This window comes from Furipterus horrens, unplaced genomic scaffold, assembly GCF_987537825.1.
Source record: "Furipterus horrens unplaced genomic scaffold, mFurHor1.1.pri manual_scaffold_3, whole genome shotgun sequence".
Lineage (NCBI taxonomy): Eukaryota > Metazoa > Chordata > Mammalia > Chiroptera > Furipteridae > Furipterus > Furipterus horrens.
Window position 1 is genome coordinate 21,396,002 of NW_028327173.1, and position 26,595 is coordinate 21,422,596.

Genomic DNA, 26,595 nt, shown 5'->3' on the forward strand with positions numbered 1-26,595 from the left:
CCAAGTGCTATGTTTGGTGCTGACTAAAACATGGTCCCTAGAATAGATAACAGTTTAGTAAGAGAGACAGCTGGCAAACAGATTCTCTTGGTGTGACTTGGTAAGTGTTGTGATAGGCAGTAAGCACAGAATGCTGAGAACAGAGAAAAGGGGATTCAGCTTGGGAGGGAGAGCAGAGGAGGCTTCCCAGATGAAGGAGGTTGTTAGCACCATTCAGAGTTGGGAAGATGACAAAGGAACAGCGTGCAGGAAGGGTTGGAGGTGTAAGTTGCCATGATGCATTTGGGAACCTGTGGGGTAGCCCGTGCAGCTGAACCAAGGGTGTCTAAAGGAGAAAAGCTAAAAGTGGAGGCAATTTTAGGTTAGGTCTAAATGATGCTAGCACACTCAGGAGGTGGCTCATCACCAAAGATGTCTCATGTGATCAGGCCTCAGGGAGTGGTTGAGATTAAGAGGTTGACTCTGGAAGTCAAGAGTCCATTAGATGTAGATATAGAAGCTCCTTTTAGGAAAGCTGAAAGCAATAAGCCACACGCAGTTTCCAGGATGTGGTCCCTTGGGGCTGAGGGTTGGGAGGAATAAGGGGGAAGTAGAGTGAACAGAAGTTTATCAGTAAGAGGAAAGTGGGTTATAAAAATGGTTGCCAACTGCAGGGGCTCTCTATGGTGGTCTACCTATGCATTTATGTCTTTACAGCTGCTCTGGAGCCACCTGGCAAAACTACCAAATATCCTCTGTGAGCAGGATTCCTTATTAGGCAGCTTGGAACATTAAAAAAGAAACTACCCCATCCTTGGCAGAGGGATGGTAGGCAGTACAGCATAAATGGCTAAAAGCATGGGTTTTAGAGTCAGACAGATCTGCTTTGAATCTTGGTTCTGCCACTTGTAGGCTGTACAGCCTTAGACAAAATGCTTAACCTCTCTGAATGTTAATTTCCTGTCCTGCAAATGGTGCTACATACTATGTAGAGAAGTTGCTAGAATCAAATGGAATATTATGTTTAAACCACGAAGATGTTTCCTGCCTTTGTTTATACCTAGTCGTCGGCAGCCGTCCGTCTCGAGAGACGATGGTGTAGCTTCTTAAGAGTCTATCTGCACCGCCGAGAATGGTTGTGCAGTCCAACTCGGGAGTGACACGGTATCTGTCTCCTCCTGTGTTGAATCGACATCTTGCGATGACGCTGGAGTGTCCTCTCCAGTGAAGCTGAAGCTACAGAGCCTGGGCAGGGTTATATGGAGGGTCTGCTGTTGCCCATGCAGCAGACCCCCCCTCTCTTCGCAGCTGAAGGATCCAAGGGAAAGACGGAGTCAATACAGCTTGGCTTCAGGTGCGCCGCAGGAGTTGCCGGTGTTGACTACAACGTCAAACCGCCTTAGGGACTCCGGCTCCAGATTTTCTGTCGGGGTTTACTCCCTTAGCCTTTCCCCTGAAGAGGTATGCCTAGTAGATGCTCAATAAATGGTAGCTATTCTTAAAATGCTACCTGCTGTTTGTATGTTGCTTTGAACTCCTCAAAACATTTTTATAATTTGAGCTTCACATATTCCTTACAATAAGCCACTGCGGCAAGTAGGCAGTGTTCCCATTTTACAAGTAAAAACTGAGAGTAGTTTTCAAGTGACTTCTACAATGCAGTCAGTTAAGGGAAAACCCACTGCACTTGATGGGTGAGGCGTGACGCCTTGCACATGACTAATGCTCAAAATATGCTGCTGGGTGAGCGAATAATGCAAGCCGATAAGCACACATGGAAACGGAGAGCCTTGGAGGATTAGTTGGAGGCTGCTGAGAACTTAAGAGGTAATCTTGGGGGGATGGACGATAAAAGGGGAGTATTAGGCCAGAAGTTGAGAGGTAAAATATATGTGACAGGTCAAATAAGTCATAAAGGAGTGGGAGTGGGGAAGAAGAGACCAGAGATCCATGGGAGGAAGCCATGGCAATTACAGCGGTTCAATGGGCAATGTGGGGAGCATCCTGAAGGGCCCCCCAGAGTCAGTCAGTCTATCAGAAGTTATTACATGCTATTTACTGGGCACTGTCGATTGGGCATTGCAGTTGATAAAGTAGGGTTTCTAGCCAAGGAAGAATATCTCTGAGGAAGATGACTTTAGCAGCTGTGAACAGGACGTCCCAGCAGTCAGTTAAGCCTATTGTGAGCCTACTCTACTCTGTGATGGTCATCCTTGCAGGCGAGCTCATTCATCTTCATAGCAGGTGGTCAATATAATCATTTTTGTTTTATAGATGAAGAAACTGATACTTACAGGGATTAAATAACTTCATGATGGTCATAAAACACTAGCAAGTGATAAAGCCGGAGTCTGAAACCAGGTCTAAGTCCAAAGCTTATGCTTTCCCCAGTATAATACTCTCCCCCATGGGGAAGGAAAATTAAGTCAAAATAAGCCTGAGATTGTGAGCCTGGGGTACAGGAATTCCTTGTGACTGTGGGCAGCAATCAGGAACTAGGAAAGGAGACTATTCCATAGGGGAAGACGTCTGGATTTTTGTTTTGTTTATGAATTCTCCAGATTTTAAACATGTATTCAGGTGGGGTGATATCCAAGTGGGAATATCCTACCCATGGCTGGCAGACTATGGGGAGAGGGGATGAGGGCAGGGATGGATGCATACTGGGAAGTCATCTGTGGACAGGTGGGTTGGTTTTTGAAACATAAGGCAGACAAGCTCCTCTGGGGGCTAAGTAAGTGGTAGAATAAAACACAAGGGGGACAGGGATAAAGGTCTTTTGGGGGGTCCCACAGCTAGTGGCAGTGGGGCAGGGATAGGGAAAGAGGAGCAGGTCCTACCTACATGAACAGATGGTCACAGGCACACATGGCCTCTCTGGGGGTAGGTACTTCCCAGTGCCAGCTGAAATAATCCTCCTTCTGTTCAATTCTTGAAATGTACTCATTTTTCAAGGTGCAGCTCAAATTTCCACAACCCCTATTGGAATTTAAACATGTTCATCTCTGTAACTCCCATATGGTTAGCATTATGTTATGTTTGGCACATAACAGATGCTAAATGAATATTTGTTGAGCTGAACTGAACAATTAATAAAACTATCTGGGTACGGCAGTTATTCTTTCGCAGCCATATCTTCTTCATTTGTGAGATGAAATAATCATTATTAGGATTAAATGAGATATACAGAGAAGGCATTTAATACAGTGCCTGGAATATGATTGTTCATTAACTGCAATTACTATTATTAGATAGCAGCAACCATATAAGTAATATACATAAAAGGAGCCTAGGGTGAAGAATTCAGGAACAAAGGAATATGCTCAACAGTTCCCAGGTCCTTTGTGTATCTCTCTCTCTCTCTCTCTCTCTCTCTCTCTCTCGCGTGCGCGCGCACGCGTACCAATGGTGAGGGATATTATTAAGCAAAATATAAAACTCCACCGATATCCTGAGGAGTTTTGATTCCAGCTAGATAACAGGCCCACCTGCATGTTTTTTGTTTTGTTTTTAATTGGATTTTCTAAGTAAAAATGTGTCTACCCCACTGTTTGGCAGCTGCTTGGGGAGGGAAACATGGTACCCAAGATGCCTGGAATCAGCAAGCATCCCACTGTCTAGGCTATCACAGATAGAGATCACTACTCCCTGACACAAAACCCTCTCTGTGATGAAACACAAAGCCGCTATGTGGCAGGCCTTTCCAACAGAGAACTCTCTCCTCCATGAGACCTGAGGAGGGATAAGGAGACAGAACAAAGACCTGGCATCTGCGGCACAACTGTGTGGAAAGGGCCCAGGATTTTCAATGACTGGACAGTCGCCTTTTGTCACAGCATCTCCCTCCTGCTCAGCGACTTTCTCCTCACCTTTGGGCCTGAGTGTGCGTCCAAGGCCACTTTCCACTAGAATGAGAACTCCAAGAACCTAGCCTCCTTTCGGGGCTCTGGCCCAGCTCCCTTAGGACTGGGCTTCCCTGGAGGCCAGGCCCACAGGACCTTGCCGCCTGCCCCTCATCTGCCCGCCCTAGTTCAGTCCTCTTGTCATTGAGAAGCCCAACCTCTTAGGCTCTGTCTCCGCCCCTTACTCCCCTCCTCCACCCACCAGCCCACCCCTTTTCAGGGCTTAAGGGACCTTTTCTATTTGCAGAGCCTAAAGAGGCCGGTTGCCAAGGTGACAGGAGCAGGAACAGCAGGGAGCTTGCCATGGGGGAGGGGCTTTGCCCCTAAACAGCTGTCAGTGGGAGCGGTCCCAGCTGGGACTAGAGCGTTTGCCTGCTCGGGGAGGAAACAGACCCCAGGAGAACACATTCCCTTCTGCTGTACTCCCCCAACGGCCCCCCTCAACCGCAAGTCTCCACTGGTTACTTTCCCTGGGGGCAGCCAGACAGCCAAGTAGCTCAAAAAAGCTCCAATAGCCGACAAAACACGCTCTGTGCTCTCTGCACCCCCACCCCCACCCACGCGTGCGCGCATGCTCTAATCACTGCATTCACAGCGGGTTGGCTGGGCAGGAGGCCCGGAGCTACCTCTGCCTCGGGAACTGTGGAGCCCTGGGCAGGTGCTGCTCCAGGCTGCCCCACTCCCCCATCAGGTCAGAAGGGTTATTTCAGTCTTTTTTTGTTTTTCCTGAGGCTCTGAGAGGATCTGCAGCATCTTAAACCTCCCCGCTGTCATCCTTTGGGAGGTGTGGGGGTGGGGGAGTGGAACCACAGGGTTTACAGAGAGGAAGGGGTGAGAGAAGAAAGGAAGAATAGGAGGGGATGGTGGGAGGCAGAAACAATGCAGAGCCTACTGATTTGTGTCTCTGGGGAGAGGGTCTTTGTGGTCTGCAGCTCCCAGCTGCTCCTTAGAAAGTTCTGTGGAACCACTGGTTTCTGTACTGTGTAGAGCCACATGCTGTTTTTCCCAGGCCACCCGTGGGGCCCTGGACCTCAGCTTGCAACTCACCTGTGTTCACCCTGACCAGGCTCAAGAGAAGAGGGCTCTCTACTAGATTCCGTAAACCCCAGAACAATCTTAGAACCGTCAGGCTCTTTGAGCTTTGGGTCAGAAATAAGAAAGGCCTAGGAAACCCCAAATTACTCGTAAGAACTGAGGGAGGTACATATGGCTTGATGATTAAGAACCAGGATCTGACTCAGCCAGACATGGAATTGGTTCCCAGCTTTGCTCTAGGGTTTGTACATTGAATGAGTAGGTAGAAGAAATGCTAACTTGGGGTCCCTGTTGTAGTCCAGGCTGCTAGCAACTCATTGTAAGAACTCCAGTCCTTACCCTTCTGAGCCTCAGCTTCCTTCTCCATAAAAGGAAGAGACTGGACTAATCTCTGGAGAAAGCAAAGCCAGACAGAGAGAAACACCTGGAGCTACAGGGCAGCGAGGCCTCTATAGGCTCCGTAGTGACCAAAGTAAGGCAGAGATGAGCCCTTTGTCCTTGAAACCTCAAGAAGGTGAATAAAGGACTTGGAAGTCAGATTCCTCCCAGCTCACTGTTACCCTACTCGACGTGTGCTTTCCTCTGTCCGTCCTGAATATCTTTGTCTACTTTGCCTGTTGGGTAAACTGCTCACGCTTCAAGACCACATGCCATTTCATCTGAGGAACAGCATCTCTGACCCATCCTGCCTGGTGCTGAGATGACCATCTGTGCTCTGTGCTCACTTATTGTTATTCCTATAATAGAATTTATGAAATTGAATGGATTTGCTTATATATCTGGCTCCCTCCTTTGGACTGCACACTCCTTTAGGGAAGGAGTTATATTTTGACCATCTTGGTGAAATAGTAACAAGCATATAGTAGATTCTCAAGGAAAAATTAGATCGGATGGTAAAATGGCCTGGATGAAGACAGAGGGTCGGTGATTGTCTCAGGGATGTGACCAGAGTGAATCTCTCTTTAATGCAAAGCCATGTGGCCCATCACCATATTTATTTCTGTGCTCTTAACAGTGTGGTCTTGGTCCCTAGGCTGATAAGCCAGGTTTCTACGGCTCAGGCAGGTTTTTCTCACTAAAGATGGCTGACAGGAGGCAGCGCTGGGAGAATTTCAGTAGGCAGGGAAAGGAGTCTGGCCCCAGGGAGGGCTGATTCACCACCTTTGGAGAACTTGCCTCACAAGTAACATGCTGGATTATTATTTTTAAAAATCTGCTACATTTATTCTCAAGTGTGACCCTCACAAGCCATCTTCCTTGGCTCTTCTTGCCAAGGGTGGATAGCGCCTCTGTGTTTGCACAGCACTCAGAGCTCACGTACACTATAGCACTCATCACACTAGTCTCTCTCTCCAGACTGTGCTCCTGGAGGGTGGGGCCCCAGTCTTATTTACTTTTCATACCCAGAACTGGCGCTATAACTGGAAAATATTAGTCAACGAATGTCTGTGGAATGAGGAGAAAATGAACTTCCCACTTCCTCACCTCCCTGTGTGGTCCTTATGTGCCTCTGGCCAGCCCTGTCCTTTCTGCTGACTCTCAGAGAACTGCAAAAGAGTCCCATTGTCAACTTCCACTCACTCAAGGTTAAGAGTTAGGATTGTATATTCTGAGATTCGCCCTGGTGCTCATTGTGAAGAAGGACTCATTTATGCTAACTGATGCAGCTTCCTTTTGTAAAGCTGGATTAGAAGCAGGAAACAGACTCAGGAGCCGAAGAACATCTCAAGGTTGGAAGAGGGGAGAGAGACACACAGGGCTGGTATCTTAGCATGTCCGTGGGAAAAAGGAGAGTGTGACTTTTTCCCCTGACCCATAGTCCTCCTGAGTTTTCTGGGATAGGATCCTTCCTCCTGGAGCCCTTACCTGGTGCAATGAGGGGATGGGCAGCCACAGCGGGCACCATCCGGCTGAGCCCAGCTCGGCCTTCCAAGCTCCCTGGCGCACTGCTGCTGCCCTCTCCTTTCTTGAGTGGCTCCATCACACTGTCAGTCAGGCCAGACTTGGCACCTGCGGGGGAACCCTGAGCAGTGTTTCTGCCCTGTGATGGGGTAGGCAGAGGCTGGCTACCGCCTGGCGAGGGTTTCAGGGCCAAGCTGGGCAGAACAGGCTGAGTGGGGGTAGGGCCCGAAGCTGCTGCAGCTGGTGTCTGCTGTGTTCGGAGGGTCAAGTTCTGTACCTGGAAAAGAGGGGTCTATAGGAGTCCAGAGAATGTGTGTAGGAGCAATGCCAACACACAATTAAGATAGGGAAGGAGTTAGGGACGGATCCAGGAAAGGCTGAACAGGATGGTGGGTTATAAAAACAGAGAGAAAGAGGGAGAGAATGAGTTAGGGGCTGAGAGAGAAACCAGGAGCAGGTAGAGGTTCAAAGAGGACAAGAAAGAGTTCTAGGGACTGGATCTATCCGCAGAAGGAATGGAATTCTGAGAAGGGAAGACTGCCCAGCCTGGAGCAGGCCTGGGCAGGCAGGCCAGGCTTCCTCCCTCCTGTTAATGCCCGCCTCCTCTGAGCTATGAGGATAAGGTGCATAGCACTTAGAAAGAATTCCCAGATACAGCAGGGCACGGGGCTTGCCACACTGGATAAGGCCAGGGCAAAACTGAAAGTTAATTGACCAGCAAGGCTACCAGGCAAAGGATTATAGTACCTTGTCCTCAGAGCACGTTTACACCCTGTGGGACCTGCTTATTCAACCTGGTCCCTGGTGCCCTCTGCTGGACACACAGAGGCTGTGCCAGACTGCCATCTGAGAAATCTGATAATCTCGCTGCTCTGTGTGGTCTCCATTCTACAGCTGGGGGTGGGGGAGATGGGAGTGGGAGGGTGTTCCTCGCTCCTCTCGCTGCCCATAGGACCTTTACAGCCACAGCAGTATCTGTGTGCTCCCAGCAGAAGGTAGGGATCCAGGACTCATCTTTGCTCCCTCTTCCATGCCATTTCCCTGATTCGCTAGCATGTGTAATCAGAGTGGGATTTTCCACTTAAGAAACAGCAGCAGGAGCAGTTACACTGGGGAGGGACAGTGTAAGGTTCAAAGGTAGCAGAGACCCCCCGTTCGTTACTGGCAATCACACTCCTCTCAGCATGCTGCTGACTCCTGACCTGGGTTGCAGGAACAGAGTCAGGAGGGCTGAGGCCTTCTCAATGGGGAGTGAAGGAGCAAGTCTGGGAGCATCGGGCTGTCCTGTCTCCCACCTGCTTTCCTAGAAGATCCCAGCTTTGCCAAAGAGTCAAAGCTCCACCAGGGCTTGGGCCCATACCCAGTATCAGTACCCCTCTGTGGGGGTGCCCACCCCCATGCCCTCCCACAAGCATGGAATCCTCACCTGGGCAGGGGTGGGGGGCCGGGCAGGGGAGCCAGTGCCGAGCTCAGGCTGCACAGTAGCGACGGTGGCCGTGGGCGTGAAGATGAGCTGAGGGGACAAAGGAACAGTGCCGCCTAGGCTCCTAGCTACCTGCACCAGGTTACCTGGCTGGGCCTGGAATCACAGGAAACGAGGTGCCTTTTACCTGCCCAATGTGGGCTCAGCCACAAGATAGAACAGTTTAGGCAGGCAGCAAATATGGGGAAATAGGGAGGCAAGAAAGAGAAGGAGTCCAGGGGGATCCCCTGAAAACCTCAAGAGGCTTGTGGCATTATGACCTAGGCTGGGTAGTGAAGCGGGTGGTGAGGGAGAGCCATTCTGGGGCTGTACCCAAGTCAGCTTGACTACAGAAGCCTCTGTGAGGAGCTCCTCCTAGAGGGGACCTACATTCGCAGGACACCCTATAGTCACTCTTTCCGCAGCATCCCGGGGAGCAGGGACCCTGGGCTGAGACAGATGCCCTAGGACCACTGTCTAGAACTAACCCAATTCTGACTCCTGGGTGGGATCAGAAGGCATGATTTGGTCATTTTTCTGGTGAGCTTAGGTGTGTGTGTGTGTGCACGCGCGTGTGTGTTTGTGTGTGTGTGCACACATGTGCACACAACAGTGGTAGAGGAAGCAGAATGCCTAGAGCTATACACATGTCTGCCTCTCCTCCCACAGGGTGCAGGCTACATGAGGCCTCTGCATGACACTTCCCCCTCACAAGTCTAGCCCGATGTCAGTGTGGACATGCTGGTGCCCTGGGAGTGTGCTCTCCCCATAACTCTGTGCAGTGCCTCTGCTTGTTCCTCTGTGGTGTGTGCTTTGCTTCGGGGAGGGAGGCAGACAGGCTTCGGGACTCTGATTGGGGCAGTGGAGTAGGGCAAGGCAATGACTAAACCGAAGAGAAAGGCCGGTTTGGGTGGTGCCACGGGGTGGCTGTCCAGTTGGCTCCTAGGGCAATGGAAGTCTGTTCCATGCTGTGTGTCTCAGTGTCTAGTCCCTGGGAATGGAGCTGCACCTCAAACAACAAACTCAAGAATCAGGAATGGAAGTGCAGAGCAAGACCAGAGAAGATCCAAGTGTCAAATTCTGGGCACAGGAATGAAGGCAGGGGTGGGACTGTACCATCTTCAGGATAGCGGGTCAAGGAGCTCAAGGGAGAAATCTTTGGAGTGGGAGAGAGGAGGCTGGGCTCGGCCCAGGGTAGAGCCATTAGATGCTATTGCCTCCTCGGGGGCAGACAGCTATTTTCCCTGGAAATTCTTCTAAATCTTAGGCACATCTTAAGTTCCTAAGGAACTGTGCACCCCTTGGGTTTAGGTGTGAAGGAGAGATTTTAGGTATGTGTGTCCAGGGCTGATGCCCTCCTGAGCACACTGGGCCCAAATAAGCCCACCTGATTAGCAACTGATAAGGTGACCCTGATTAGAATGGAGGCCCAGCTGGGAGGGCAGGGGAGGCAACAGCATGTCCTGAAGCTGGCTGCCACCTTCACCGTCTGAGCCAGATGCACTAGCAAAGACTGTCACAGTGAGGTAAGACCCCACTGCCCATTTCTGTAGAGTACATGGATGCTTGTGCGCTTGCTCATCTCACGCAGCTGAGTGTACACATCATTTGGGCCAGGGTGCCTGCATTTTCTAGTCTTAATTAATTTTAGGAAATGGTTTCTGATAAGAAGAGGGCAATTCTGTTTCACTGTAGGAGGGGAAGGAAAGGAGGCATCACGGGTAACTTTATTTCAGCCTGGAACCCCACTTGTTCTTGAATCATTGAGCCTATACCAAAGCTCCCACTCAGCCTTCCAGGCCCCCTGCTTCTTTATTCCACCCTTATCGCTTGCTGACTGTCCCCTTAGTGCTTCTTCCCCTCCTTTTCCTAGCCCACACCCTTTTCTAATCTCTCAGCTCTCGAATTCTCTGCCTATTTCCCCTGGTCCACCTGAGCCGTGGCCTAGGCCGGGCACTCACCATCTGTGCCCTCAGATACATCTGTGCTTGGCTTGCAGTCAGGGCTGGAGAAGATGTGTTGCCCAAGAGCACGGCCTGCTGGGTGATGCCTGAGGCTGTTGCTGAGTTGACGCTCTGGGCCCGGTTGATGAACTGGGCTGCTGCTGGGGAGGCTGCCAGACTGAGCTGATGTGAGAGACACACGCGGTAGGAAACAGGAGGTTCTTTGGGTTAACCCCATGCCCCGCATGCATTTCTTTCTCTCCGCCTCTGTGGCCCTTGGTGGATTCGGCCTTCTTTAGAACCATCTCTGGTCCTCAGGCCCTGGATCTTCCCCTGGAACTGCCCCATCTCTGGCCCATGTAGACAGCTGTGGGGAGGATCCAAGGGCAAGAGAACTGAGCTATGAACAGAGAGCCTTGCCGTTGAAAAGATGACAGGGAGTTACTAAAGTAAGCGTTAGGAAGAGGCACATCCGTCTTTTTTCCGGCAAGAGTAATAGATTCTACCTGGCTAAGGATTTACCACAGCTGGCTGCTGGGCAGGAGGAAGGAGCTGGTCCTAGAGCTGTGGGGTCTGCCCGCTGCACCCCGCCCTACTCACCGAGGATGACTGGGCTGGGGCCTGTGCAGACACACTGCCGCCCGAAGCGCTCCCCTGTCTGTTGGCCACCAGGCTTGCCTGGAAAACAACAGTTCCAATCACTACAGTCCCAGGCCTCCCGTCGGCGCACTCCAGGCTCTCACGGCCCAGGGAAGTACTGCAGAGCAGGGCCGAGGAGTCAGCCCAATTATGCCTCATCTGTGTGACCCTAAACAAGCGCCTCAGTTCCTCTGTCACAAAGTGCGGACAGTACAGCGTCTGCCTTGTAGGATTGCTAAAAGGATTGCGTGAGGCAAAGCATTAACCTGTAAGCACTCAGACTGCCAGCGAGGGTTATTAGCAAGGCTTCTAGCTCCCTGGACCCTCCACTCTTCCCTGCTCTGTCCTATCTGGGCCCCAATGTGGAGAATTGTACACAGTGTCTGGGATGCCCAGCCTATCCTCTCCCCTTGGCCAGCTTCTTGTCATCCCTCAAGTATCAGCAGAGGCCTTCCCCGGCCACCTAATCTGACTTCATGGGCTTCTGTGAGGGTCCCGGGAGAGAAGGCGCGGAGCATGTGTGCGGGGCCCGCTTGTCTCACTCCTGCAGCTAGCGTGCCCTGCGGCGTCAGCGGCCCTCGTGTCCCTCGTTCTTACCTGCTGCACAGCCGCCAGGCTCTGGAGCTGGGCGCTGCTGAGGTGCTGCTGCTGCAGCGCTGCCGTCTGCAGCATGAGGTGCTGCTGCTGCGCTGCGTACATCTGCTGCAGGTACTGGGCCGCGGTGCCGGGCTGCCTGTGCAGGGCCTGCTGGATCACCTGCTGGGGCCGGAGAGGGGCCGGCAGCGCCCTCAACAGGTGTTCTGCTAACCCCTGCACACCCGCCCCTTCTGCACCAACATCTGTCAACCCCATCTCTCCCAGCTGCTCAGAGGACACCAGGTGTGCGACCACCACGACCAGTCACCTCTCAGGGAGGAGGGGGGGCAGCTCTGCCTTGTCTAGCCTCCACCTCTGTGGCACGCACGCTCCCCACAATGGTCTGCCCCTGTGTTGGCTTTCCCCCTTGACCCCAAGGCAGTGCACCACTGCTCTGACTCACTCTCAGGGTGGTGGGAAGCTGAGGGAGACAGAAGTCCTTTGAGCCTCCAGTGACCCTGTGTCCCATACCAATGGCACTCCCCTTCCCCGCCATTCTTCAGCCCTCAGATTAGGGTGCCTGGGACACGGGGAAGATGATGGCAGAGACAACCAAAGCTCAATAAGGCAGACAGAAGGGAAGGGGTGGGAAGGGGGCCTATTGTAGCCCAAGCAACACTCCAGCCAATGAAAACTTACCCAAGGGCTACCCACTCCTGGCTGGGTCCTCAGGGCAGACTCGGGTTGCTTCCCAGGGTCTCCCTGTAGCTGCCTAGAAAGTCCCACCAGCCCCTTCGAAGAAGACCCCCTGGGGCTTCTAGAGCAGGCCAGTGCCACAGGGATGCTACATTCCTCTCTTATTCTTTCCCTTCCTCTCTGCATTGCTCCCTCTTTTGAGCCACCATCTCCTGTTCCCTGGACTCCCTGCTATTCTCGCTTTCCTGATGGAACTGGATGAGCCACAGTCTCGAGGAAGTGACAGAAGACTGCTCTTTGTTCCCACCCTTTACTCTGACCCCTCCAAGAAAAGTTATGCTTTCCCCCAGCCCTGAACCCTCTGTCTTCTCATGAGCCCCGGAGATGTTTCTCCTCCCTCTCCTCACCTGGTCACCCTCCTGCCAACCTGATGCCCCACGGGAGTCCTGTCCAGGTCGTGGCCTACTTCCTGCCCTTAGCTTTTCTGCATCCCTGGTCACAGGGCTGCTCTGAACCCTGGGTGCTGCCCCCAGCAAGGGAGCATCCAGTCTGGATCTCTCCAGCTTAGCATGGTTTCTAGGACTGGTGGTCTAGGATAAAACAACCAGCAGGCTCAGATGTGGGGTTATGCGAAAACAGGCTGATTCACAGATTCTGCCTGGGCTCTGGGATCTCCCTAGAGTACCCCACCCACCTCAGTGCTTCCACACCCTTCCTGCTGAGCAGCCTCCCCTCTGAAGGGCCCACTTTACATGAGCTCAGTTCTTTGTATCCCTGTTTGCCCCACAATCCTTGCTTTTATTCCCTTTACCTAAGCCTCTTTATTTTGTTAGACTCCAAAAAGTACCTCCCAGCAGTCCCGACAGCAGTAGTAGAGATACTGTGACTCCTCCTCACTAGAGGATGTAGTGAGCATGTCAGCGGGGAAGTAGCTTCGATACAGAACACAACTGTGGGCCATGTCATCTGCCAGAGCAGAAACCCCAAGTCTCCGTTGCCCAGAGTTGTGCTGAGGGGAAGAAGGAGGGCACATCCTAATGTCAGCTGCTAGAAACTAGGGCTAAATACTTAGGTGCAGTGGAAGAGGCTGGGTGGGAGGAGGGGGCGGCAAAGGTGGGAACAGAAAACCTGATTTTAGGTGTGAGGCAGAGCTGACTGGGAGGGGCAAGATTCCAGAGCATTTGATGGTACTTCCTTTAACTGGATTTTCCAGGCCCTCTCACTATCTGCTGTGGCTTCTGCATTCCCTAATCTGGGCCTATGGCCAAAGCAGGATGAGCCCACTTGTCTAGTACATCCAAGCTGTAAAAGCAAAGCTACTTAGAGCAAACACTTCTCGGCTGCACTCTCTCTTTTCTGCCTGTTTTATCCGGGAACCTTGAACTGGCATTGTAGTGATTAAGAACACAGGTTTTGGGGGAGAATTATGTTTAGCGTTTTTGTCTTGACCTGAATGACTTGGACAAGTTACTAGCTTCTCTGAGGTTCAGTTTTCTAACTATAGAATTGTGCCTAATAATAACAGTTCTCAGCTGGAGGAGAAACCAAATACGTAAAAGGCTTTATACAGTGCTGGGCACAGAGCAGGTGGCAACGCATGGCTGCAACTGTGTTTTGGAACAGTGTATAATCGCCTGCCTGGAAGGCCTCGGGCACGATGTTTTGCAAGCTGCCACATTAGGGAAGGCGGTGAAAAGTTGCAAAGACAGAGGATTGTTTTGGGGTTCATTTTTGGTCCTCTGTCTTTTAGAAACTAGTGTTTGTTACAGGGAAATGGTCATTTAGATAGCGGGCCTAGGTGCTACCTTACAGTCATTTTTACTGTTTGTGATTTTTACTTCTCTGTTCCTTATACTTTCACAGACCTATCCACCCAAAGAAGCCCTCTGGGGTCTGAATCAGCAGGTAAGAAAGACACTTCCAGATCTGCCAGCTATTCCCACTCTACCCAGACTTCCTTGGTTGGACCCATCTGGCTTCACTTCTCTAATTGTGCGCAGAGTCAGCACGCCAGTTATTCCACCAGACCATGCTGACATGTCCTCTTGGCTAGCCCTGGAGATGATAAGGAAGTCAGTCCGAGGTCAGCTGGAATCTCACCTGCACAGTCTGTCGGTCAGGAATGCCACTGTACACAGAAATCTGGGGCCCAGTGGGGCGGGCACTTCCTCCACTGCTGCTACTGACCCCGCTGGCACTGCTGGGGACACTGGCACTGCTAGATGTATGGGGGACCGGGAGCTCATTCTCCATGGCCTGTAGGATGGCAGAGTCAGGGGTTCAGATGGCAGAAGAGCAGGTGGATGCTGGGAGGAAAAAGGCAGAAGTGAAATGTTAAAACACTTACTAGAGCAGGCACGCATATGCATGAGTTTCCTGTCAGCCTGGGCGTGGGACCGCTGAGCCTGGGGTGCTGAGACATACCTGTCATCACCGGTCAGGGCCAGGTGTGTTCACTATGTGAGATGCGAAGTCAGGCCTGCCCGATTCTAAAGTCTATGACCTGTCCATTCTGCTCCAGCAAAGGAAGCAGATTTCCTAGAATGGTCCTACTGGGAGTGATCTTAGGGATTATCTCTCACTCTGTACACAATTTTATCCTTAGGATGGAGATACAGAACATCAGAGAACAAATTATTTATCCATATTCATACAGCTGGTTATTGAAAGAAATGGGATTAAAAAATCTAGAGAGAACAGAATGAGAGAAAGTGTTTATTTTGTTTTGGAAGCCAGAAGAGCTTTGAGCATGCTCAGAGTCTCTGTTTTCTTTGTGAAGCACTTACTGAGTGCTCTCTGGTCTAATGCTGAGTAGGGCACTAGGCTGAGCAACTTGGTTAAAAATTGCAGGATTTGGAATCAGGAAGACTTGGGTTTGTGTCCTGGCTCTGCCGTGTACTAGCTGAGAAATCTTGGCAAGTCGCATTTCTCTAATCTTCTCTTAACTGTGAGGCGTAAGAGCATCTGGACTGTTGGGAGGATTAAGTAAAATAATGATACAAAGTGCTTAGCAGAGTGTCAGATATATACTGAGTGCTCCAAAAGCTTTGGCTGTTGTGTGGTTATTAAAACTGTCCCCAGCCTGGTTCTCAAAATCTGGTTCTAACGAATCAATCCTCTTCCAGTGTGGAAATGGCAGAGTCCCTTGGAACCTCCTATCCCAGTCCTAAGGAGTGCCAGGAATTCTTCAGGGGCCATCCTATGATCTGGATTCAGAACTGGAAATCACACATCCCCTTGAGGCAATGCATTTGGCATTGAAGAGGGTCTGGGAAGGAAGGAAGGGGTGGTGAGAAAGGCCTACCTAGATCTGAGTTCAAGTTCCTCTCTTCTTTTTTCATGCTATTCCTAAAATCCTCATTTCTATATCTAAGCTTTTCCTTCTACCTATTCCTTCCTACATCAAAAAAACAACACATTATTCCATCATAAACGTTCAATTCTCTGCTTGTACATTATACCAATTAAATAAATGGAGAAAATAATATGATTTTTCACACGAATGAGAGTATTGATTAGTACAAAGAACTAAAATGTCATTAATGTTCTGTTGTCATCTCTCCAATGCTGCTCATTTTGGGGTTGTAAACATCCCTCAAGGTTGCCTTTTTCAGACGGGGTGGATTTCAACTTGAGCTAAAAAAAAGTGTGGGTAAAGGCCAAAAGACAGAAATATTGTGGGTAAGGAAATGTGGGCCACTCCCAGTTGGCAGTCAACAAGTTGAAGTTCAGAGTCATATGACTTCTAAGGCAGGGCACCAGCCTCTAAACAGCGCTCATGACCTGGGTCCTTGAGCAGTGATTTCCCTAATGTTTGTGCGTCTGCTCTTACTGCCACAGGGCAAGACCTTTGTCCTTGAATTCCTTTGTCCTGAAATGCATTCAGTTCTGGGCCTCGTGATGGCTACTCACTTGTTAAGGGTACTTGTGATGATGATGATGAAGAAGGAATCAATGAAACACATTAAAATCCACCTTATCTTATGTTCTAGGGAGGCGAGGAAGAAAGTGGTAGAAGGCATAATTCCTGATCTTGCAGAATGGACAGACCAGTTGTAGAGATGAGGCTCAACTGAAATTTTAAGTATCACCGAGCAACAAGTCCGTAAATGAGAGTTGTGTTCAAACATGGAATACCAAGGTCTCCTCTTAAAGTCCTTGCCTTTGTTGCCCAAAACACTGACCAGAATTGGGGTTCAGATCTTGCTTTCACCCCACCCCAGGAAATCTCAACTGAAATACTTGTAAACATTAGAAATAAAATGGGAAACCAGGGCAGGGGCCACAGCAAATGAAAGGTAGGGTACTCCATATCCTGGATGATCAAGCCTCCGCTCTATTTTCTTTCTTTTGTAGCAGCTAGGACAGATCCTTGCTGAGAAAGAAAACAATGCAAAATTCCAAGGACAGCCTGGCATTCCTGTACAGAGACGCTGTGTGGGCAAGGCCAGCAGCTGCTCCCCGCGCAGGGGGAGACTCACCTCAGCAACATGGGACATAGGCACAACATGGTTCCTGAACTCTTGGGCCACCTGTCCCCTTCCCCTTCCTTCCGCTGCCTTCTCTCTCCATTCTCTCATTCTTGGCTTCTGCGCCCCAGCATTTTGTCTCTTCTGCCTCGTTGATGGTTGTCCCCCACCCCCACCCCCAATTTTCCCATTCTTGCAGCTGCCTTCTCGTGCCTGCGCCCTCACACCTGTGCACACTCAGCCTGCCTTTCACCATTGCTGGCTTCCTGGCACTGGCCCCACCGCCTGGGTGCTCTCCCTCACTCCACTGTGCTTGGATGCTCTTGAACACGTGCATGGTCTCACTCTCCTCTTGACCTCTCACCCGCATTGGGTTGACCCTGACTGCTGGCTCTGGCTTACTCTAATGAGCTCTCTCTCCCCATTCTTGACCTCTTTGCTGTCTCCCCACAATGCCCTAGCCCCACTCGCCCTTGACTGACCTCCCTCTGCACATGGCTCGCTCTGTCTCTCCCTCCCTGGCTTCATATGTTCTTTCCTCTCACTGTGGTCTCCCCTGCCTAAGAATCGCCCTCACCCCCAGCCCTGAGCAAGCACATCCTGTCTTCTTCATTCACCTGCATGCACACTCTCACTTTCTATACAGAGCACGCTTCCTCTGACTTCTCTGTGCCACCCCCGCCCCCTTTGCTCTCTGTTCCAGCTCAGGCTTTTGCCCTCTTTCAGCCACTCAGGCAAAGCACAGAGGCAAGGAGAGACTCTGCCTAGGGGATTAGGGAACACTTCAAAGGAGAAGTAACATTTGCACTGCCTGAACCCACACTTCCTATGCTTTCACAGTATAAAACTGTCCTGTCCCACCTTCCATTCCTTGTCAACCACTTCTAGACTTTTCCATCAATAGTTCATAGTTTCTCCACAATCTGAACATCTATTGAACATCTACTATATGCAGAGTATTTTTGTTTAGTACTGTGAATAGAAAAAGGTAGAAGACATGAATCCTAATGTTAAGGGGATTTAATTTTAGTACCTTCCATTGATGGAATCTTTACTAATAATAGCGATTATTTATTGAGCACCTACTATGTGTCAAGCACCATAGTAGAATACACACACACACACTCATGACCTTCCTTATAGAGTAGGTATTATTATCTCAATTTCGTCAGTGAGGAACTTAGCAAAGTAACTTATCTAAGGTTGTCACAAAACTAGGAGTCAAAACAAGGTCTGACTCCATACTATGCCCTCTGGGACTTTACCTATATTCTCGCCTGGAGCTATTCTTTTATTTATTTTTTAATAAATATTGTAATATAAAAGTTTATTTAATTTATTGTTGTTTTATTACAGTTGTCCCATTTTTCCCTCATTGGAGCCATTCTTTTAATGACATTTGGCAAAGTCCATATCAGAGCGTACTAGATTTTCAGAGGTGGAAAGGAACCAACATAACTGAATTTAATCCCCTAATTATTAAGTAATGTCTATTAAGTATTTTATACTGACAAAATAATTTCTCTTTATTTATAATGTATACATAGAAAATAATATGCATGTGAATGTAGCAGTTTAATAAATTAAAAGTTACCATTACCTCCCTTGTTCTTCCTATGGAAAAACTGATGTCCCATTTTTGGGAAAGTGACTCACTTAAGGAGACAGGGCTCCTCTGACTCTCCTGCAGTAGTGCAGCCATGGAAGGCACCCTCAGAAAACCTTCTGGGCTTGTGGTGCTGAGTTAATCAACCAGAGGGTTGAAGTCTGCCCTGAGGAGAAGTTTAAAGCTGCCATATGTCACTTTCTCATTGGTCTCCCAGGGGAAGGGAATTTGGATAGAAAAAAAAATTAGGAAGCATGAACCTATATATTAGTAGTAGCTTTCAAACTTTTTCTGCTACAGTTCCCCTCTTTGAACCCAAGCTTTTAGGGTCTCCCCACTCCCACTTTCCTTCCGCCTCAAAGCTCTGGTATGTGGGGAATGGAGGGAGTTCTGGACTCTCAGTGGGGGCTACTGCGGTATCTGTGGCCTTTCATTATGCTCGAACCCTGGGGCCCCATGTTAGAAAATCTGAACCCTTGAACTTTCTTAGTATCTAGGCTTTAAGCATTTTGCACATCCCTTTTCAATTTCCTTTTAATTCCTACTCTTATTCCTCCCTTTTCCTCCTTCTGACTAGTTTCTTATTTCTTCCCCAAGGCCACCCAGCTCTGTGGACTCCCGCTCTGAACCACAGCCAGAGCTGATTAATGGCCAATATCTAGAGCTGCAAGTCTGCTTTTCTCCGGGTTCCAGCTCACTGTGTGCTTTTGTGTAAGGCCAAGATTTGAAGGCTGTGTGAGTCTTCCTTTAGTCAGTTTTCCCCTCTCAGCAGCAAGGGACCACTTTGGATGATGGGCTAACTGTAACCTACCCGGCTTGGCTAATGATCGTGTTACCGGTCTCTGCTGCCCACGGTGCCTGAGACCAGCAGCTGGAGAAATGCTGGTGGTTCGGCCCTCCCAGGAGCCGCCAAGTCTAGGGAACACTAGGCCTTTGTCCTGGGGTCAGGGAAATCCATTTGCTGCGGATTATGGCTGTGACAGAGGTTCCAGGGAGGTAGAGGGGAAAGAGGCTGAAAACAGAGCTCTCCAAATGGAGCTTAAAGCCTTGGAGTGAAGTGGTGGTGGGTGGGGGTTTCTCCTAGTGCAATGGGAGACGGACAGGAAATGAGAGGTCTAGTCCGCCCCACAAAGGCTGCTGGTGCTGTCATTCTGGTAGTGGTCTGTTCATGGAGTCTTGGAAAAGGCAGGAGATGGGCTTCCTCTGCTATGGCTCTGCCCCTTCTCTTTGGTTGCTTCTCTGTCTGAGGTATAAGTCAGTAAGAGCAGTGTTCAGGCTCTCTAGACTTAGGGGCCAGAGGAGAGACCTCCTTGCACCCCCGGTTGCTGCACAAACATAAGTAGTCTGATATGCACCAATCTAATTGTGCCTTTGGCAGCTGTCTGAGGCTACTGACACATGGAGACTGTCCAAATGGATTCAGGCTCAAACCCCTTCAAAAAGCCCCCCCACCCTTTCCCCAGTCTTCTGCTTGTTGCCTCCTTTAGTGTCTCTAGAAAGCAAAGTAAGTAAACGAGGGCCAACAAAGATGGCAGTGAAAGGTGAGGAGTTGAAACTGACCATGCAGTCCTGGCAATCACAACAGATTGGTTTCATTGTGAAATAGAACCCATACATTGAAATAGACACACGTTTTCTGAAACCTTATTGTTTTCTTTGTAATCTGTAGAAAGCTGACCGTATCAAGTGTTTCTATAAGCTGGTTGCTGGTTGGTTGAAGAATATGGAGAGGAAAAAGGAGGACTGATCCCTTTTGGAAGGAACATGAGTTAAAGCCACCTTATGCAGATGCAGATGTTTACGGACTGAGATGGGGGCAGCTGTTGTCTCACGGCAGAGACTGGGCAATGGTACGGCCTGTGTCTTTTTCTGTAAAGGGCCAGATAATAAATGCTTTAGGCTTTGCAAACATACAGCCTCTGCCATGACTGCCCAACTTTGCTGTCCACAGACAAGTCTTAAGTAGGGTGTGGCTTTATTTCAATAAAACACAAGTTACAAAAAAATGTGGCGGCTGGTTTTGGCCCCTGGCCAGTAGTTTACAGGAACCCTATCTGTGGCAAACCCATTTCTCCGTGTCAACCATGTGGCTGACAGTATACCTGTAGCTTATTGGTTAGCAGCATGGGCTTTTCTGTTAGAAAGACCTGGGTTCAAATTCTAACCACTGGCCGGGTAACCTCGAACAAGTTATTCCATCTTTTGGGCCTTCGTTTCTTCAGCAGTAAAATGAGATCACATTTCCCTCCTGGGGTAGTTCTGTGGATTAGATGAGGCGTCTCTAAAGCACTGAGGGCAATACTTAGCAAATAGTAAGCATGCGATCAATTGTAAGGGTGTGAGTCCAATTTGGGATTTGGAAAATGATTCCTTTAACCACAGTAAGTAGTAAGGATCCCATAAGTTATTTTTCATCCTTGGTCACAAGTCACAGTCACAGTCACACTTAAAAATCTCTTTATTAAGAACCATGGTCCATTTTACCTATCTCAATTTTGGTCTTTTTTTTTTTTAAGGGCAGCTTTTCCAGAAGACCCTTTAGGAGCATAAGATTTAAAGAGAGTGAGTCTCCAGACAGTCATTAAGAATGGATGCTCTAGAGTCAAACTGTCTGGGCTCAAACTTCAGCTCCCTGGTTTTGTGACTCCAAGCAAGTCACAAAATCTCTAGGCTTCATTCTCTTTACCTGTAAAACTGGACCAACAATATCATCTTGTAGAGCTGTTATAATAGAGGAGTTAATATATATAAAGCAGTTAGAACTGGGCCTGGCACTTGGTAAACAGTAACTGTTAACTGCTATCATCATCATCATCATCATCATCATCATCATCATCATCATCATCACCATTGACATTATTAAAGATTCTTTAGAAAGAACTTTTACTTCGGGGCTTAAAGAGTGATGCTCTTCTACTGGTTTCCTAGAAGACAGATACATACACGAACTTGGATCCAATTGTTATGGTAAGCTGGTGCCTCACTTGAAGAAATCCATTGCTTTAATTTCCCAGATCCACCTCCTTTTTTCTTCCACTTCGAATATTGCCTGTTATGGACTTATCTGTGTTCCCTGAAAAAAGATGTTCAAGTCCTAGCCCCCAGTACCTCAGAATGTGACCTCATTTGGATATAGGGTCATTGCAGATGTAATTAGTTAAGATGAGGTCATCCTGGAGTGGGGTGGGCACCTAATCCAACATGACTGATGTCCTTATAAAAGAACATCATGCAAAGAGACTGACATACATGGGGGCAGACAGCCATGTGAGGATGGGGGCAGGGACTGCAGTTATGTTTCACAAGCCAGGGAACGCCTGCTGTCAGAAGCTAGGGAGAGCCGAGGAAGGATTTCTGAGGGGGCATGGCCCTGCTCACACCTTGAGCTTGGACTTCCAGTCTCTAGAACATTTGTTACGCTACCTAGTGCGTGGCATGGACTGGAAAGGCAGTGGGTTGGGGTAGGGTAGAAATAGTTTCCAGAGAAAAAGATACTTTTATTCCCATTGATGGCCTCAGAGTTAGAAAAATCCTTTTTTTTTTTTTTTTTTTTTTGTATCTAGTGACAGTAAATTCTTCATGCTCAGGTTTTGGTCAATTCTTCCTATTTATTTTTAGTAGAGCTATGTATTCCTGAGATTTGTACACAGTAATCTTAGTAGGCAAGGCTACAAAAAAGATCTCTATGAAAATCTCTCCAAAGGTACTAACTTCAAGTTATAAGTCCTGGGAATGTCTGGTGACTATAGTTAATAATACTGTATTGCATATTTGAAAGTTGACAAGAGAGTAGGTCTTAATATTTCTCACCACAAGAAAAAAAATCTGTAACTGTGTGGTGATTATGCACTTACTGTAGGCATCATTTTGCAATATATACAAATAATGAATTGTGATGTTGTATACCTGAAACTAATATAATGTATATCAATTATACCTAGATTAAAAAATCTCTCCATACTAAGTCTCTCCACAAACCATGTATACACATGCATGCATGCACGCACATACACATGCCTTTACTATTTCTAGAGCTATCATTACTGCCACTCCATCGCAGCCTTGAATTGGCCTGCGGTTGCATTATACTACGGTAGGCTAGTCTTTCTGCCATTGCTACTTCCTGACAAGCATAACTGAGCCAGTGCAGGGATCACGGAAAACAGCTAGGTTTCAAAATCACTGTTCAAGGGCATGGGACTGTATCTATAAATTCTTCACCAGCCTTCTTTTCTCTCCTTGTTGTTCTACCCCTCCAAACTGGGCTATACCTCAGACCCACCAGGGGCTCTGTAGGTATCATGCAACTCTTTGTAGCACTTGGGGTTAAGAAGTTTCTTCACTTTTATGGACACTAGCTGAGAGTGCCTTGGAGAAGCAGGGGCTACACTGGGTGCCCTTCTTCCTGCTCCCACCCTAGTATGAGCCCCCCGGAGCTTATTCCAAGATGGTGGCTTTCCTCCCTGAGAGTCTCCCTTTCCATCCCTATGAGGAGATTAGGGACTGGGGTTTTACAGACTCGGTAGATTAGAAAGAGCAAGATAGCCTGGTTTAGATGTCTCCTGTCACAAAGACTTCTGTTCTATATGTAAGTGCTCCTTTAGCCATTAAGAGGCCTGCTGCTGGCCAGTGATAATTCTCTCCATTTACTCGGTGCTTGCTCAAGGGCAATGGTGCTTCATATACACAGTCTCATTTATTTCTCAAAACAACCCTACGATACAGGAATTATTTTCCTATTTTTCCCACAAGAAAACTGAGGTTCAGAGAGGTCCAATAACTTATCTGAGGTCACAGAGCTATCAAATGTCAGGTGTAGGATCTGAAGCCAGAGGAGCAAGTCTAGGTACAAGAGGCAGAATTTCTAGTACTCACTCCAGTCTAGGCCTCTCTGGTCTGGTGAGTTCTTAGGAAGGTCACTTGGCTCCTCTTGCCTTCTGTCTGGTAGACTGTCTCACAAGAGGGATCTCAAGCAGAAGGTCAATCCATGGCAAAGCTGTCCACTATTACTCCCACAGGGCCTGCCTTATATTCTAGAAATCACACTTGGAGTATTATTGGGACATGTCTAATATTTATAGGCCTTTCTGGTTTATTAATATTTTCACGTATCTTTTTTTTCAGTATGACTTTGTATTGATTTCAGGTGTACAGCATAATGGTTAGATAATCATATACTTTACAGAGTGTGCCCTGATAATTCTAGTACCCAAATGGCACCATACATAATTATTAGAATATTATTGACTATATTCCCCATGCTGTACTTTATATCCCCATGACTATTTTGTAACTACCAACCTGTACTTCTTAATCCCTTCACCTCATTCTCCCAGTCCCCCAAACCCAGCCCGCAACCCCTCTGGCTATCACCAGTCTGCTCTTTGTGTCTGTGTGTCTGTTACAGTTTTGTTTGTTCATTTATTTTGTTCTTTAGATTCCACATATAAGTGGAATCATATGGTATTTGTCTTTCTCTGACTGACTTATTCCACTTAGCATAATACCTTTTAGGTCCATCCATGTTACCACAGATAAGATTTCTTCTTTGTTATGGCTGACTAGTATGCCATTGTGTATACTTGCAAATACCACAACTTTTTTTATCCACTTGTCTATTGATGGACACTTGGGTTGCTTCTATATCTTGGCTATTGTAAATAATGCTGCAATGAAATAGGGGTGCATACATTATTTTGAATTAGTGTTTTGTGCTTCTTTGGATAAGTCCCCAGGAGTGGAATTGCTAGGTCCTAAGGCAGTTCTATTTTTAATTTTTTGAGGAAACTTCATACTGTTTTCCATAGTGGCTGTACCAATCTACATCCCCACCAACAGCGCACAAGGGTTCCCTTTTCTCCACATCCTCGTCAATACTTGTCATTTGAGGATTTATTAATGGTCACCATTCTGACAGGTGTGAGGTGACATCTCACTGTGGTTTTAATTTGCATCTCTCTGATGGCTAGTGATGTTGAGCATCCTTTCATGTGCCAATGGGCCCTCTGTATGTCGTCTTTGGAGAAGTTTCTGTTCAGGTCCTCTGCCCATTTTTCTAATTGGATTTCTTCTTCTTTTTTTCTTTTTTGGTGTTGAGTAGTATGAGCTCTTTATAAGTTTTGGATATTAACCCCTAGTAGTTTCACATATCTTATCTACATACAAAGTTGGTCCTGTCAGCAGGGTTTATAAAATCATTTAAAAATATTTAATTGAAAAGTAATACAAGAGAAAAGCAACTGTCCCACAGTCCTTTGGAGGGAAGGGATGAAGGACTCCTACCTTTCCTGAATGCCCACTATGTGCTGGGCACAGTCTTGGGAGGGGGCAGCATAATTTAAAAGGAAGAGGGGGAGCTCTGTATTCAGAGAAAGCTGTTTTGATTCCTTCCTCTGCTCCAGTTGGGAGAGCTTAGGCAAGTTACTAAACCTCTGTGGGCCTCAGTTTCCTCATCTGTAAACAGTGTTAATACTAAAGATTTTTAAGAGTCATTGAAAAAAGTAAGAAAATGCAAGCAAAACACCTAGCACAGTGTGTGGCGCAGAATAGGCATTTACTAATCACCAACCTTCCTTTGCCTGATGAATCCTTCTAGCATTGTTTTGGAGTAGTAATTTCTGATGAGAAAACAAGTTCTGAGTGGTAACCTGCCCAAGAGCAAAAGCTATTAAGTGCCATAAACCAGAAGAGTCTGACTCTAGAACTCATGTCTCAGTTGTAATATGGGAGCGTCTTGAGTGTGGAGAAGGGAAGACTCAAAAATTTGGGCTTTCAATTCTTTATAATTATTGAACATACTCTTAGTCCAGGCTTGTTTATAAACTTCTCACCAGAGTTTAAAAAAGCCCCATTCTTAAATCTTAGGAATTTTCTTCCCGAGAAAAGAAAAACAAACAAACAAACAAAAAAACCACCTTCAGGTATAATTGGAAGAGGTGATAACCAGAATAGACTTAGCCACGGTGTGTGTGTGTGTGTGTGTGTGTGTGTGTGTGTGTATGGGGGAATCTTCATACATGTGTACTCTTATACTTATGTGTGTTGGGAAGGGAGGGGTAAAGCAAGACACTAGAAGCTAGTCAGTGACTGCTATTACTAGATTAAATTCCCCATTTAACTCCAAGTTCTGTGCAGTAAAAGTGCTTTAGAAATTCAGAAAGTAAGTGATCAACAAACGTTGCTGGAGCTGTTTTTCATGTGATGATTGATTTATCAGTTCTCAAGGTGTTTGGATTAATATTAAGACTACATTACATTGTGAATAGGTGTACAGCTTGAGATTTCAGCTTCCTTTCCCTACCTCCTCCTCCCATCTTCTTTGGGGCAGTTCCCTCCCTGTGCCCTCACTGCTTTGGCCCAGCCCACCATTTAGAGGACCCAGCCATTCCTAAGAGGCTTTCTCTTGCTCTTCTTCTGCCCTAGCAACTTGTCAAGGCAGCTGTTTCAGAGCTTTGGAATCACAAAGCAATTCCAGAGTCCCTTAGTCCCAGCTCTGGGGCCTTCTTTCCCTCATTGGTCCCAAATAATGGCCTCTAATTGCTGCCAACATTCCTCTGTAGCAGAAACATACTGCAAGTCTGTGGTCAGCCTGTGATCTGCTGTGACCACCAGCCTTTTGCTTCCTATTGTATTTGGAATGCCATGTTCGATTTCATGTTATATCCCTACATTTGCTTCTCCTCTCTTTGCATACCTGTTGGCTTTTAACTTCTTCTATTTCTAACCCATTCTCTTACTGTTTGCAGGGGAAAGCTATCTAAGTAGGATAGATCCCTTTTAATCTTCCACTCTTTCCAGTCTAATACAACTTTACCATACTTATTTTCTTATATTTATAAAACTTAGGTAGCTCATTTTGATAGTGAGAGTAGGCAGAAGTGGAACTACAGAGTGGAAATCATAAGGAGATAGATTTCAACTAAAAAAAAAGATGTACTTACTAACAATTGGAGTTGTTAAAAAAGTGAAGTGGGCTGCTTTGTGAAGCGGGTTTCATGTCAGTGGAAGCATCTGAGCAGAGGCTGAGCAACCATGTGGCAGGAGTGACTCATGCAGCGTTGCCTCTGGCATCTCTTAAACACTGGTAGTGTATAGTTCCACGAAAATCTTTTACTGGATGCCAGAAATCCAACTGAGATTTTCAGCTTTTGCTTATTTTTAAACTAACATATTTAAATGTTCTAAATGCTAATCTTGTTTTTCAAGCTGTAGAATAGCTCCTAATGTCTTCATCATTCTAGTTACTCATGAAGAATAAATTCCATTACCACGACCTTCCTGATTCTCACCATTTACTCATAGTGAAGGAAATGATTGTCCTTACTTCCTGAATGGGGCAGCTACAAAGTGGCTAAGTGGAAAGTTGGTCTGTCTTGGGATCCCAGAA

General features: G+C 47.7%; 1 protein-coding gene across 1 annotated transcript in view; it reads right to left on the reverse strand.

Moving 5' to 3' along the window:
- The window catches only part of PHC2 (polyhomeotic homolog 2), an 89,967-nt gene that overhangs the window by 33,184 nt on the left and 30,188 nt on the right, over positions 1-26,595 (reverse strand). Inside the window, exons 2-7 of the mRNA XM_090269061.1 lie at positions 14,235-14,440; positions 11,460-11,618; positions 10,824-10,901; positions 10,242-10,406; positions 8,245-8,331; positions 6,783-7,095 (exon numbers count right to left, since the gene is read on the reverse strand). Coding sequence (XP_090125187.1) covers positions 6,783-7,095; positions 8,245-8,331; positions 10,242-10,406; positions 10,824-10,901; positions 11,460-11,618; positions 14,235-14,387 — 955 coding nt within the window. The 5' untranslated portion in view covers positions 14,388-14,440. The remainder of the gene's footprint in view (positions 1-6,782; positions 7,096-8,244; positions 8,332-10,241; positions 10,407-10,823; positions 10,902-11,459; positions 11,619-14,234; positions 14,441-26,595) is intronic.